This window comes from Vicugna pacos, chromosome 9, assembly GCF_048564905.1.
Source record: "Vicugna pacos chromosome 9, VicPac4, whole genome shotgun sequence".
Classification (NCBI taxonomy): domain Eukaryota; kingdom Metazoa; phylum Chordata; class Mammalia; order Artiodactyla; family Camelidae; genus Vicugna; species Vicugna pacos.
The window spans coordinates 74,987,597-75,001,769 of NC_132995.1; the positions used below are offsets into that span (position 1 = coordinate 74,987,597).

At 34.3% G+C, this 14,173-nt stretch overlaps 1 protein-coding gene across 11 annotated transcripts in view; it reads right to left on the reverse strand.

Annotated features, from left to right (window-relative positions):
- The window catches only part of CCDC18 (coiled-coil domain containing 18), a 101,363-nt gene that overhangs the window by 67,306 nt on the left and 19,884 nt on the right, over positions 1–14,173 (reverse strand). For all 11 annotated transcript variants that reach the window (XR_012076021.1, XM_072968200.1, XM_072968203.1 and 8 more), the window contains 4 exons: positions 13,330–13,490; positions 1,952–2,172; positions 696–806; positions 98–229 (listed from right to left, as the gene is read on the reverse strand). Coding sequence is in view for 10 of the 11 variants with exons in the window: in XM_072968200.1 (XP_072824301.1) it covers positions 98–229; positions 696–806; positions 1,952–2,172; positions 13,330–13,490 (625 nt within the window). In the remaining variant the exon portion in view is untranslated. The remainder of the gene's footprint in view (positions 1–97; positions 230–695; positions 807–1,951; positions 2,173–13,329; positions 13,491–14,173) is intronic.

Consider the following 14,173-nt stretch of genomic DNA (forward strand, 5'->3'; position numbering starts at 1 on the left):
TAAAGCAAGCTGGGCTAATAGTGCTAGAAGTTCTTTTCAGCATTCACATCCTGAATATACATTACATCTACTTGTAAAAACATAATTAATATCTTACTTTTTCAATCTGCTTTTCCATCTCTTTATGCTGGTCAAGATGAATTTTTTTTGCCTTTTCAAAAGCTAAACAAATTTTTTCATGTTCTGTATTGATATTGGTTTCTAGACTTCTAATCTTTTCATTTTTTTCCTAGAAATACAAAAGCACTTTAAAAGAATAGAATTAAAATAGTTTTACATAAAAGTACATTAGCAAAGCATACTTTATCATACCCTGCTCTTTAAAGAATAATAGTAGTTAACATGTCAAATTTCAAAAATATTTAAATATTTATAAAAAGACAAAGTGGTTATTTCACAAATTGTATCAAAATGATACGAGTAAGATATTTAAAAATACTGTGAAGCAGATCAAAAAACTACTATCATCTCCTTCAATTCTACTAAAATAAAAATAAGAAACTTTAGATAATAAATTGCCATACTAACTTAAAAAATATAGGAATAAAAACTGAACAATCAAGAGTTTGAATTTATATTTTCCTATTTAGCATATTTTAGAATAATGATACTAAAACAACATGCTGTTACAAGCATATTTAAGTTCCTTAAAGCCACGGTGAATTTGTAGAAAAAAAAAAGAGAATAATTTTTACCATAAGTTCCTGTTCTAGTTCTGCATTTTTTGCAGCAATAGAGGAATAAGCAACAATTTTTTCTTCCAGCTGTTTCTCTAGAGTTAAAAGCTGAGAACATTTCTTTGTCATCTGAAAACACATTGAAATGAATAAAAAATTATTTTTAAAAAATAAATGACAGATAATTCAGAAGAAAAAATAGTTAAGGGAAGACTAGAAATATGACATAGCTTATTCCATCTGTGTAATACATACCTAACTTAATTCAGACCCTTGTGTTCAAACAGAATTGCACCCCAACTCATTTCTTAAAAGTAGCTGTTAAAGATTGAAATCAGTATAATGAAATGTTAACCATAATAATTTCTGGTCATAGAATTACCAGTTTTATTATCTTCTTTGTCCCTTTCTGTATTTTCAACAAGACTGTGTTAATTTTTTAATTAAAAAACAGTTATTAACCTCAGTGCTTGGCAATTTTCTAAGTAAGCTGATGGCTATAGTTACAGACTGCCTAAATCTCCTTTTCCATTACTTACATAAGTTCCTATCCCACAGGTCTTTTCCCAGTCTTGGCTACAGGCTTTAAGATGAGAAATCAAGCATATAAAAAGTGCCCCTACAGACAGCTGCAGCCTCTGGTTTGAAGGCTGAGTACAGCATATACACATGTGGTCCTGGTTGGTCCACAACTACCAAAGAAGGCATCCTTGTTCTCTTTTCAGTGGAAATGAAGATCAGGTAGTCACAAAGCATACATTATCCTCTTTTCAGGAGGTAACGAATAATATATCTGCATCAGATTCACATGTAGATGTTTAAAAATGCACACTCTTTAGCATTATTCCATATCTACTGAATCAGAATCACTAGAATAGGACCCAAAACCTGCATGTTTAACAGGCTGTCCAGGTGTTTCTACAGTTGGCTAAAATTTCAAATCCTCTATTATTACTCCTTTTTTACAGTAATCCAACTTTTTTACTTGTAAATATGTATTAGCCATATTAACTTACTCTTGGAAGAAGTAATAGATTGCAGTATAGTTTAAGTTCCACCAAATTTAGCCACTAGAGTATTTTCCTACTTTTAACATGTTAAAAACCCAAAATTTCCAAGGACAATTTTTTAAAAAGTCGTAACTTATGTTGGCACCATTAATTTTTTTTAATGTATAAATCTGGACCTTAACATACAATTTTTACAAAACCCCGCAACAATACTTTTTTTCTGTCTCAAAATTTAGTATGTATCAACAGCTAATTCAAGCTTACTTCACTTTCAAGTCTGCTAGAGTTTGAAGCCTTCTCTAGCAGCTCCTCTTGAATCAGCTGAAACTGACTAGTTCTGTGGGCCATGTTAACCTTCAAATCAGAATTTTCAGCTTCTATTTGCAGCAACTTATCACGTAATTCTTCTATTCCAGAAGCAAGTCTTTGCCTTTCTCTTTCATATTGCTTGTTCACAGTATGTTGATTTTTATCTTTTATACTTTCTGTTAATAAACATAAAAGGAAAATTGTTCTGTATAAAAGTTAAAAAATAAAAACTTATTTCAGTGTTGAAAGATTTAATCATAAAAAGTTCAGTTTCTGATCTAAAGAATACTAAAAGGGATGGAGAATGAAACATACACTAAGAAAAATATTAAAAAGGACACAGTAAGCAAAGTACTTTCTATTATTAAATACATAACAAAACAGGAATAAGTTCCTCTGAATCATTCACTTTTCTAGACTATTCCTTCGTACAAGAAGAACTATTCCTTCGTACTACAAAGAGCCCTTCTCCACCTTTAAAAATCCCATTGTCTGGATACAAAACATTGTTTTAAAAAAAAACAAACCCAAACACCCAAACATTGTCCTATTTTTTTAAACTGAAATACATCATTAATTTATTTGGATAACCTGAGATCATTAATATTTCAATATATTATATACAGATGTAGGTTCAATAGCCAAAAACAGTGAAGGCTTAACCCAAACTAGCTGATGACAATTCAGTGATGCTTTTTCAAACTACTGAGAGTTATCAGAGGTAGTTGCATGAATGCAGGTTTTCTCCACTATAAATGTACCTACCTATGCCCACCCAAAGGCAAAAAAGCTTTTGGGAATGCTTTAAAGTAGACGCATAATGTAGATGGCGGTATGAGCACACACAGAGGTGGAAACGTGCAGAGATGTACTACGCCTTCAAGGGCTGCATCAGTACTATTTTCCATCAGTTCTCCATACCCCCTGACATTTCACTTTCTAAGCAAACTATCATTGGCTCTGTTCCTCTCTGATATTAGAGAATCTGTGACATACACTCTCAGCACCTCCAATAACTCGAATTCCCTCTGCTGATCCCATCGTTCTCTTCCCTCTAATCATTTAGATTATCTTGATATCTAACTTTCTCTGCTGCCAGTTCTGCTACCGGCAGCCCATTGTGTCTTTTTATCATTTATTTAGTTGTGAGTTTTTACAATTTAATCTTCCTTTGGAGGCACTGGGGATTGAACCCAGGACCTTGTGCATGCCACGCATGGGCTCAAGCACTGAGCTATAACCACCCCCACCCCTTCCACTGTATTTGAAGACAGAGCATGATAGGTTAAAAATGCATATGTTAACGATTAGGGCAACCACTAAAAAAATGAAGATGTACAGTTCACTGCTCTATAGAGGACATTAAAAAATGGAATGCTAAAATATAACTGATCTAAAAGAAGGCAAGAAAAATGAACAAATGCTAACAGAATAAATAGCAAACAAATGCCAAGATGGTAGATTTAAACCCAAAAAGATCAATAGATACACTAAATGTAAATAATCTAAACATTCCAATTAAAGAGCAAAAAATGTCTGACTGGTTATAAAAGCAAGAACTAATTATATGCTTTCTATCAGAAACTCACTTACATATAAAGATACACATTAAAGGTTGGAAAAAGTCTTATTAGGTAAACACTAATCAAAAATAGCAGGAGTGATGAACTATCAGATCTATGACAGTTAAAAGAAAAAATAACATTGTCAATGTATGTTGGTGTAATACACTGGACAATTATAATATAAAATAGGAATGGTAAAGGGAAATTTAACCTTGTAAAGTTCCTACATTTCACCTCAAGTGGAAAAATGTGCATTCTAATTACAAACTATCAGAAAGAGAAATTTAGAAAACAATCCCATTCACAATTGAGTCAAGAAAAATTCCTTAGAAATAAATATAACCAAGGCAATATACTGAAAACTATAAAACACCAATGAAAGAAACTGAAGACACAAATAAATGGAAAGATATTTCAAGTTCATGGATTAGAATAATTAACATTATGAAATGTCCATAATACCCAAAGTGACCTACTAATTCAATTCAACCTCTATCAAAATTCCAATGGCATTTCTCACAGAAATTGAACAAACGATCCTAAAATTTATATGGAACCACAAAAGACAAACAAGAATAAACCTGGAGTATCATGCTGCCTTATTTCAAACTATATTACAAAGCTACAGTCATCAAAAAAGTATGGTACTGGCATAAAAACAGACACAGACCAATGGAACAAACTAGAAAGACCACAAATAAACCCATGCATATGTGGTCAATTGATTTACAACAAAGGAGTGAAGAATATTCCCTGGGGAAAGAATAGTCTCTTCAATAAATGGTGTTGGGAAAACTGGACAGCAACATACAAAAGAACTAAACTAGACACAACACTGTAAAATGACTATAACTCAATAAAAAATGTAAAATAAAATAATGAAACTAGACCATTATCTTACACCATACACAAAAATTAATTTAAAATGGATTAAAGATGTGAACATAAGACTAGAAACCATGAAACTCCTAGAAGAAAAGACAGCCTGTAAGCTCCAAGACGTCAGTCTTGGCAGTGAATTTTTTTGGATTTCACACCAAAAGTGAAGGTAACAAAAGCAAAGACAAACAAGTGGGTTATATCAAACTGAAAAGCTTCTGTACAGCAAAAGAGACCACAAACAAAATGAAAAGTCAATCTATGCAATGGGAGAAAATACTTGTAAATCATATATCTGGGGTTATATTCAAAATATATGTAAAAACTCATATAATTCAACAGCAAAAAAAAAAAAAAAAGGCAGAAGATATGAATAGATAATTTTCCAGACAACACACACCAGTGGCCAGCAGGTATGTGAAAAGGTGCTTAACATCACAAATCATCAGGGAAATCCAAGTCAAAACCACAGTGAGATACTAACTCACACCTGTCAGAATGGCTATTATCAAAAGGACAACAAATAACAACTGTTGGTTGAGAAAAGGGAACCCTTACACACCACTGGTAGGAATGTAAATTGGTGCAGCTACTATAAAGCCACCACGGGTTCCTCAAGAAATTAAAATACAACTATCATATGATTCAACAATTCCACTTCTGGATATTTATTCAAAGGAAACAAAATCACTATCTTGAAAACACATCTGCATTCCTATGTTCACTGCAGCATTATTTACAATAGCCAAGACATGGAAACACCCTAGTGTCCACTGACGGATGAATGGATGAAGAAAATGTATAAAATGTATACTATACTGCCAAAAAAAGGACATCCTAGACCTTGAGGACATAGGCTAATTGCAATGATTCAGACAGACAAAGGCAAACACTGTAATATTTCACTTATATGCTAAATGTAAAAAAACAAAACAAAACAAAACACCAAACTCATAGATACAGAGAACAGATTGATGGTTGCTAGAGGTAGGGCTGGGGGTGGATGAAATGGGTGAAAGTGGTCAAAAGGTATAAGCATTCCTTTATAAGATAAATAAGCTCCAGGGATACAGTACACAGCATGGTGACTGTAATTAATAATAGTGTATGGTGCATTTGAAAATTGCTGAAAGAGTAGATCTTAAAAATTCTCACTAAAATTTTTTAAAATGTTTAACTATGTATAGTGATGGCTGTTAATTAAACTTACTCTGGTATTCATTTCGAAGTATTAACATATATCAAATCATTATGTTGAACAACTAAAACTACTACAATGTTGTATGTCAATTAACCTCAATTGAAAAAATAGCTGAGGTGGCTATATTAAGTTCAGACAAAGCAGACATCAGACTGACAGAATTGAAAGGATAAATTTAAAAACCCACATATATATCTGCAGATTTCAACACTAATTTCTCAGTAATTGATTAGAACAAGTTCAAAGAAAACCATTAGGAATAAAAAGTGTAAACAACACCATTAGCAAATTTAACATGATTAGTATTCAAAAAACACTCTATCCTGTTAGAATATGTTCAAACTTAGGAGATTATCAACTCAAAGTAATCATTCATATATATATATATACATAAAATACATTACATATAAATCTCATGGTGAACTCAAATCAAAATTCTACATAGACACAAAAAGAGAAAGAAATCCAATCATAACACTAAAGACAGTCACCAAATCACATGGGAAGGGAGCAACAGAAACAAAAAAGAACTACAAAAACAGAAAAATAATTAACAAAACAACAGTAAGTACATACATGTCAATTATTACTTTAAATGTAAATGGGGGGGAAATGGAAAAATATACTAAATGATCCAATCAAAAGACATAAAGTGGCTGAATGGATTAAAAAAAAACAGGCCCATATATATTCTGCCTATAAGTGATTCAGATCTAAACACACAGACAGACTGAAAGTGAGGGGATGGAGAAAGATATACATAAATGCAAATAAAAACAAAAAGAAAGCTGGGGTAGTAATACTTACATCAGATGAAATACACCTTAAAACAAAGATTGTAAAAAGAAACAAAGAACATTACATAATAATCAAGGGATCAATTCAATAAGAGGATATAACAATTATAAATATATTTTCACCCAACATAGGAGCACCTAGTTACACAAAACAAATATTAAACAAAGGGAGACACTGACAGCAACACAATAATAGTAGGGAGTTTTAATACCCCACTGACATCAATAGACAGATCATCTAGACATAAAATCAGTAAGAAAACACTGGCCTTAAATGACGATTGGACTAGATGGACTTAAAAGATATATATAGAACATTCCATCCAAAAGCAGTAGAATACACATTCTTTTCAAGTCCACATGGGACATTCTCCAGAACAGATAACATGCTAGGCCTCAAGGTAAGTCCCAATAAATTTAAGAAGATTAAAATCGTATCAAGCATCTTTTCTGGTCATAACACAGTAAGACAAGAAATCAACTACAAGGCAAAAAAACACAAAAAATTAACACATGAAGCTAAACGATATGCTACTAAACAACAAATGGATCACTGAAGAAATCAAAGAGAAAATTAAAAAATACCTGTTGACAAATGAAAATGGGAACAAAATGTCCAAAATCTATGAGACGCAGCAAAAGCAGGTCTAAGAGAGTTTATAGCAATTCAAGCCTACCTCCTAAAACAAAAATCTCTAATAAACAACCTAACCTTACACCTAAAGGAACCAGAAAAAGAACAAGAACACACACACACACACACAAATCCCCAAAGTTAATAAAAGGAAATAATAAAGAGCACAAATAAATGAAATAGACACTAAGAAAAAATAATAGAAAACATCAGTGGAACTAGAGCTGGTTCTTTGAAAGATAAACAAAACTGATAAACCTTTAGTCAGACTCATCAAGAAAAAAAGCAAAGGGCCAGAAGATTTCCGGTCAAGATGGCAGAGTGGTAGGACCACAAGCTCGCCTCTCCTTGTAGCTACAAGAAAATCACAACTGACTGCTAGACAAACATCAAAAAAAAGACCGGAATCTAGCAAAGATGGTCTTCAACGGGAAACACAAAGAGGGAACCACATCAGGATGGTAGGAGGGGCGAGCTGACTATACAATTGGGCCCCATACCCCCAGGGGTGGGCGACCCACAAGCTGAAGAATAATTAAGTCACAGAGGCCCTCCCACAGGAGTGAGAGCTCCAAGCCCCAAGTCAGGCTCCCCAGCCAGGCGGTCTGGCATTGGGAGGAGGAGACCCCGGGACATCTGGTTTTGAAGGGCAGTGGGGCCTAGCTCCAGGAGCCCCACGGGACTGGGAGAAACAGAGACTTCACTCTCTTGGGAAGCATACACAGAATCTCGAGTGTGCCGGGTCCAAAGGCAGAGGCAGTGATTTCATAGGAACCTGGGCCAGGCGTGCCTGCTGGTTTTGGAAGGTCTCCTGGGGATGTAAGGGACGGCTGCAACTCACCCAGGGGACGTAAAAGCTGGTGGTGGACATTCTGGGAATGTTCATCTACATGAGCTTACCTGGAGGCTGACATCTTGAGTGGATCATTAGTACCAACATCTAGCCTCACCCAAATGCCTGTAGGGAAGCCTCATGCCAAACAACATACCGGGTAGGAACACAGCCCCACCCATCATCAGACTTCCTAAGCCACAAAGGACTCTACACACTGGTGGGCCCTACCCACCAGAGGTCCAGGACCAAGCTTCACCCAGCAGTGGGCAAGCACCAGCTCCTTTTGCAAGGAAACCTGAATAAGCCTCTAGTCCAGCCTCATCCACCAGGGGGCAGATACCAGAAAAAAGAAAACAACAACCCCAAAGCCTGTGGAAGGAATCCACAAACACAGGCCAGACTCATTAGGGACTGGAGGACCCTGGCCCTCAGGTGACAGGAGAGGAGTGTACTGCTGGGACGCATAGGACGTCTCCCACAGAAGGCCACCTCTCCAAGGTCAAGAAACATTAAATAACCTACCTAAAAATAGAAAGTAAACAATATGAGGCAGCAGAGGAATATCTCCCAGGCCAAGTTACAAGATAAAATCCCAAGAATAAGTGATGAGGAAATAGGCAATTTATCTGAGAAAGAATTTAAAATAATGATGAAGATGTTCAGACAACTCAAGAGGAGTATAGATGCACAGAGTAAAGTTTTTAGCAAAGAGTTGGAAAATATAAAGAATATCCAGAGTTGAAGAATAAAATCACTGAAATGAGTAACACACTAGAAGGAACCAAGAAAAGACTAAAGGGGGCAGAAGAATGGATCAGTGAGCTAGAAGACAGATTAGTGGAAATCACTACTGCAGAACAGAAAAGAAGAAAAAAGAATGAAAAGAAATGAGGATAGTTTAAGAGAACTCTGGGACAACATGAAGTGCACTAATATTCACATTATAGGGGTCCCAGAAAGAGAAGAGAGAGAGGACCTGAGAAAATTTTTGGAGAGATAATAACTGAAAACTTCCCCAACTTGGGAAAGGAAACAGTCACCCAAGTCCAGGAAGCACATAGAGCTCCACACAGGATTAACCCAGAGGAACACACCAAGGCACACAGTCATCAAATTGACAATACTTAAGGATAAGGAGAAAATATTACAATTAACAAGAGAAAAGCAACAAATAACACACAAGGGAACTCTCATAAGGTTATACGCTGATTTTTCAAAAGAAACTTCACAGGCCAGAAGACAGTAGCAAGATATATTTAAAGTGACGAAAGGGAAAAACCTACAACCAGAACACTCTATCCAGCAAGGCTCTCGTTCAGATTTCATGTAGAAATCAAAAGCTTCACAGATAAACAAAAGCTAAAAGAATTCAGCACCACTAAACCAGCTTTACAACAAATGTTAAAGGACCTTTTCTAATCATCAAACTATAAGAAAAGAGAAAAAAAAGATGAAAGAGAAGAAAAAAAAAGATCTACAAAAGACTGCTTTGGCAGTTTGAGGTCTTTTATGGTTCCATATAAATTTTGGAATTATTTGTTCTAGTTCTGTGAAGAATGTCATTGAGTAGTTTTGCTTTGGGTAGCACAGCCATTTTAATAATGATTCTTTCAATCCAAGAGCACAAGACATCTTTCCATTTCTTTGTATTGTCTTCGATTTCCTTCATCAATGTTTTAGAGTTTTCAGAGTATAGGTAACTTCCTTGGTTAAGCTTTTCTAGGCATGTTGTTCTTTTTGATGCAATGGAAATGTTTATGCCAGTTATAAAATTCTGGCTTTTGAAGTGAAAAGGAAAAAAAAGTGAATGAAGGGCTGCAAATGGCAAATACCCTTCTATCTTATGGGTGAGTTGTATTCCATTACATATAAATGTTGCATCTTCTTTATTTATTCATCTATTGATGTGCACTTAGGATGCTTCCATATTTTGGCAATTATAAATAATGTTGCTGTTAATAGTAGGGTATATGTATCTTTTTGAAATAACTCTTTTTTTGTAGTTGGCTTTATTCCTTTCATAACTATGTAAGTTTAAAAAGCTGAAGTTCTGACACAGCATTGTGGAATGACTATAACTCAATAAAAAAAATGTTTATTAAAAAAAGCTAAAGTTCTAAACTTTCTTAGAAACAATGAACAGTATATATATGTAAATTTTTTAAAATGTGCAGCATATTGAATATATGTATTTACATGCAGTATATTATTATATGTGCAGTCACATTTTAACAATTCTACCTAATAAAACTGAAAAATGAAAGTAAAAAGATATTCAAGTGATTTGTTATTATTACAAATATTGAAAGTTTTCTTCTGGACAGTGGTTTCTTCATGTTAATTATCAGCTAAGAACCAAGCATATTAAAAATAAAAGTGGGTCCAAATGTACAACTTGATGACAGTAGGTTACAGGTTGTATCATGGATTTGAAAGCTGTTAAGAGAGTAGATACTAAGAGTTCTCATCAAAAGGGAAAAAAACTTTTTTCCTTTTTTTGTATGTATATGAGATGATGAAGATTAACCACACTTACTGTGGTAGTCATTTCACAATATATGTAAGTCAAGTCATCAAACTATGCACAGACTTACACAGTGCTGCATGGCAACTGTATCTCGAAAGAACTGGGGGAAAAATCCACCCAGTAATGACAGAATACAGATTTTCCTCAAGTGAATTTGGAATATTCATCAAGACAGACCATATGCTGGCAAATGAACTGAGTATTAAAACATTTAAAAAACTGAAATCAGGTTCATTCATTAATTCTTTCGATTAATGGAAACAACCTAATGTCCACCACTAATAACAGAGAGATAACTGGAAAATGTCTAAATATTTGGAAATACACACAAGAGGTAAGTTATTCTGAACTGAATAAAATGAAAACATAACATACAAACATTAGTGGGATGCGGCTACAACACTGCCTAAAGAAGTTTATATACTTAAATACTTACATTTCAAAAATTTTCTCCTAGAAGAAATAAAAGCAAGAATAAACAAATGGGACCTAATGAAACTTACAAGCTTCTGCAGAGCAAAGGAAACAGAAATAAAACAAGAAGAAAACCTACGGAATGGGAGAAAATTTTTGCAAGTGAAACCGACAAAGGCTTGATCTCCAAAATATATAAGCAGCTCATACGACTCAATAAGAAAAAAATAAACAACCCAATCCAAAAATGGGCAGAAGACCTAAACAAGCAACTCTCCAAGGAAGACATACAAATGATCAAAAAGCACATGAAAAAATGCTCAATATCACTAATTATCAGAGAAATGCAAATCAAAACTACAATGAGGTATCACCTCACACCAGTCAGAATGGCCGTCATTCAAAAATCCACAAATGACAAATGCTGGAGAGGCTGTGGAGAAAGGGGAACCCTTCTACACTGCTGGTGGGAATGCAGTTTGGTGCAGCCACTATGGAAAACAGTGTGGAGATTCCTCAAAAGACTAGGAATAGACTTACCATATGACCCAGGAATCCCACTCCTGGGCTTGTACCCAGAAGGAAGTCTACTTCAGGATGACACCTGCACCCCAATGTTCATAGCAGCACTATTTACAATAGCCAAAACATGGAAACAACCTAAATGTCCATCAACAGGTGACTGGATAAAGAAGATGTGGTATATTTATACAATGGAATACTACTCAGCCATAAAAACCGACAACATAATGCCATTTGCAGCAACATGGATGCTCCTAGAGAATATCATTCTAAGTGAAGTAAGCCAGAAAGAGAAAGAAAAATACCATATGAGATCACTCATATGTGGAATCTAAAAAACAAAAACAAACAAACAAACAAAAACAAAGCATAAATACAGGACAGAAATAGACTCATGGACAGAGAATACAGACTTGTGGTTACCGGGGCGGGGGGGGTAGAGGGTGGGAAGGGATAGACTGGGATTTCAAAATTGTAGAATAGATAAACAAGATTACACTGTATAGCACAGGGAAATATACACAAAATGTTATGATAAATCACAGAGAAAAAAAATGTGACAATGAGTGTGTATATGTCCATGAATGACTGAAAAATTGTGCTGAACACTGGAATTTGACACAACACTGTAAAATGATTATGAATCAATAAAAAAATGTAAAAAAAATACATTAGGAAAGAATAAAAGTTTAAAATTGACAATCTAAGCTTTCACTTTAAGAAAATTTTTAAAAGAGAAAATTAAACCCAAAGTAAACTGGGAAGGGGTACAAGGATCATGAGGAAAATGTTACACTGTAGTTCTCCCTTCTCAGTTTTGCATTCTATGCTTTCGGTTACCTGCTGCCAAATGAGGCTCAAAAATCATAAATGGAAAATTCCAGAAATAAACAATTCATAAGTCTTAAACTATGTGCCATTCTGAGATTCTGAGTAGCACGATGAAGTCTCATACTGTCCCTCGCCATCCAGCTCCAACTCCTTAGTATGGAAATAACCCTTCTGTTTTATGTATCCCACCCAATAGTCATTTAGTAGCCATCTAGCCTATCAAATCTGTCAAATCAAACACTGTCGCAGTATTGCAGTGTTTGTGTTCAAGGAATGCTTACTTTACTGAACAATGGTCCCAAAGTGCAAGAGTAGTGATGCTAGCAATTCAAGTATCTCAAAGAGAAGCTGTAACGTGCTTCCTATAAGGGAAAACGTGAAAGTTCTAAACTTAATAAGGAAAGAAATCTTATATTGAGGTTGCTAAGACCTATGGTAAGAAAGAATCTTCATGAAATTGTGAAGAAGAAAAAAGAAATTTGTGCTAGTTTTGCTGTCACATCTCAAACTGCAAAAAGTTTACAGCCACAATGTGTGAAGATGGAAACTGCATTAAATTTGTATATGATTTTTAATAGGATATTTTGAGGGAGAGATAGGCCACATTTACATAACTTTTATTATAGTATATTGTTATAATAGTTCTATTTTATTATTAGTTGTTGTTAATCTCTTATGTGCCTAATTTATAGATTAAACTTTGTTATGTACATATGCATAGGAAAAAACATAGTACTGTATAGGGTTCAGTACTATCTCCAACTTCAGGCATCCACGGGGGTCCTGGAAAGTATTCTCTGAGGATTAGGGGAGACTACTATATGTCTTGATGGTGGTGATGGTAACGGGTATATAAACATATCAAAAAAACCATTAACCAAACACATAGAAATTTACACTTAAATGGATGCACATTACTGTAAGCACATTTTACTTCAATAAAGTACATTTTTAAAGAATGATGCAAAGTTCAAGAAATAACTTGAACTTTTAGCTGTTTTAGCAATACAAAACTTGCAACAACAGATTATTAAGTATGTTTGATAACTGATAATCTGTTTCTTTAAAAAACTATCATGAAGAACTCTGATTATAATTTAGTGAAAGAATTGAATATAATATACTCACCTACTTGATTACCTCCTAGTTTTACAGGTTCTGTTTCTAAACTATTTAATTTGCCACTTTCTTGGTTGTCATTACAAGCAAAAAGACTGTGAGATAACTGATTTGCAGTCAGGTTTGCATGAAGCTTTTGAATTTCTGCCTCTTTTATTGCAAGCTTAATCCTGGCACAAAAGAAAATAAACCAAACATTAGAAAGATTCTAGAAAAGTACCTTATAGCTGTCACCTTTTCAAATTAAAAAAATTTTAATTAAAAAAAGTTTTTAAACTCTAGTATTAGTCTACTATTGGCTGGACAGAGAAATTCTCATATACTACTGATTAAATTATAACCTGGTTCAGCTACTTTAGACACTTGATAACACACCTTATGACCCAGCAATTTCACTTTTAGAAATATCTGCTAGAGAAACTCTCGCATATTGTACAGGAAACATGTATAAGTATGTACTCTGCAGGACTATTTGTAACAAAAAAAAACTAGAATTTTAAGGTAACTATCAATAAGGAACAGATAAACTGTGACGTAGTTATAGGATAGATTCTTACATAGCTATTAAAGCAAAACTAACTAAACTAATCCATCCATTGAGCAATCACTCTACCTACCTACCTGAATATGGATGAATTTAAAAAATGATGGTGAGTGAAAAAGCAAAATTACAAACAACATAAAAACAGTGTATTTATGTGTATGAGTCCAATTATACACAAAATGAACTGAAGAATATACACCCATTTCGTAATGGGGGATACTCAGGAGGAGAATGGGACTTGTGGAAGGATCCAAGGGTATTATCCACCCTGTAATGTTCTACTTTTTATTTAAAGAAATGGATTTGAAA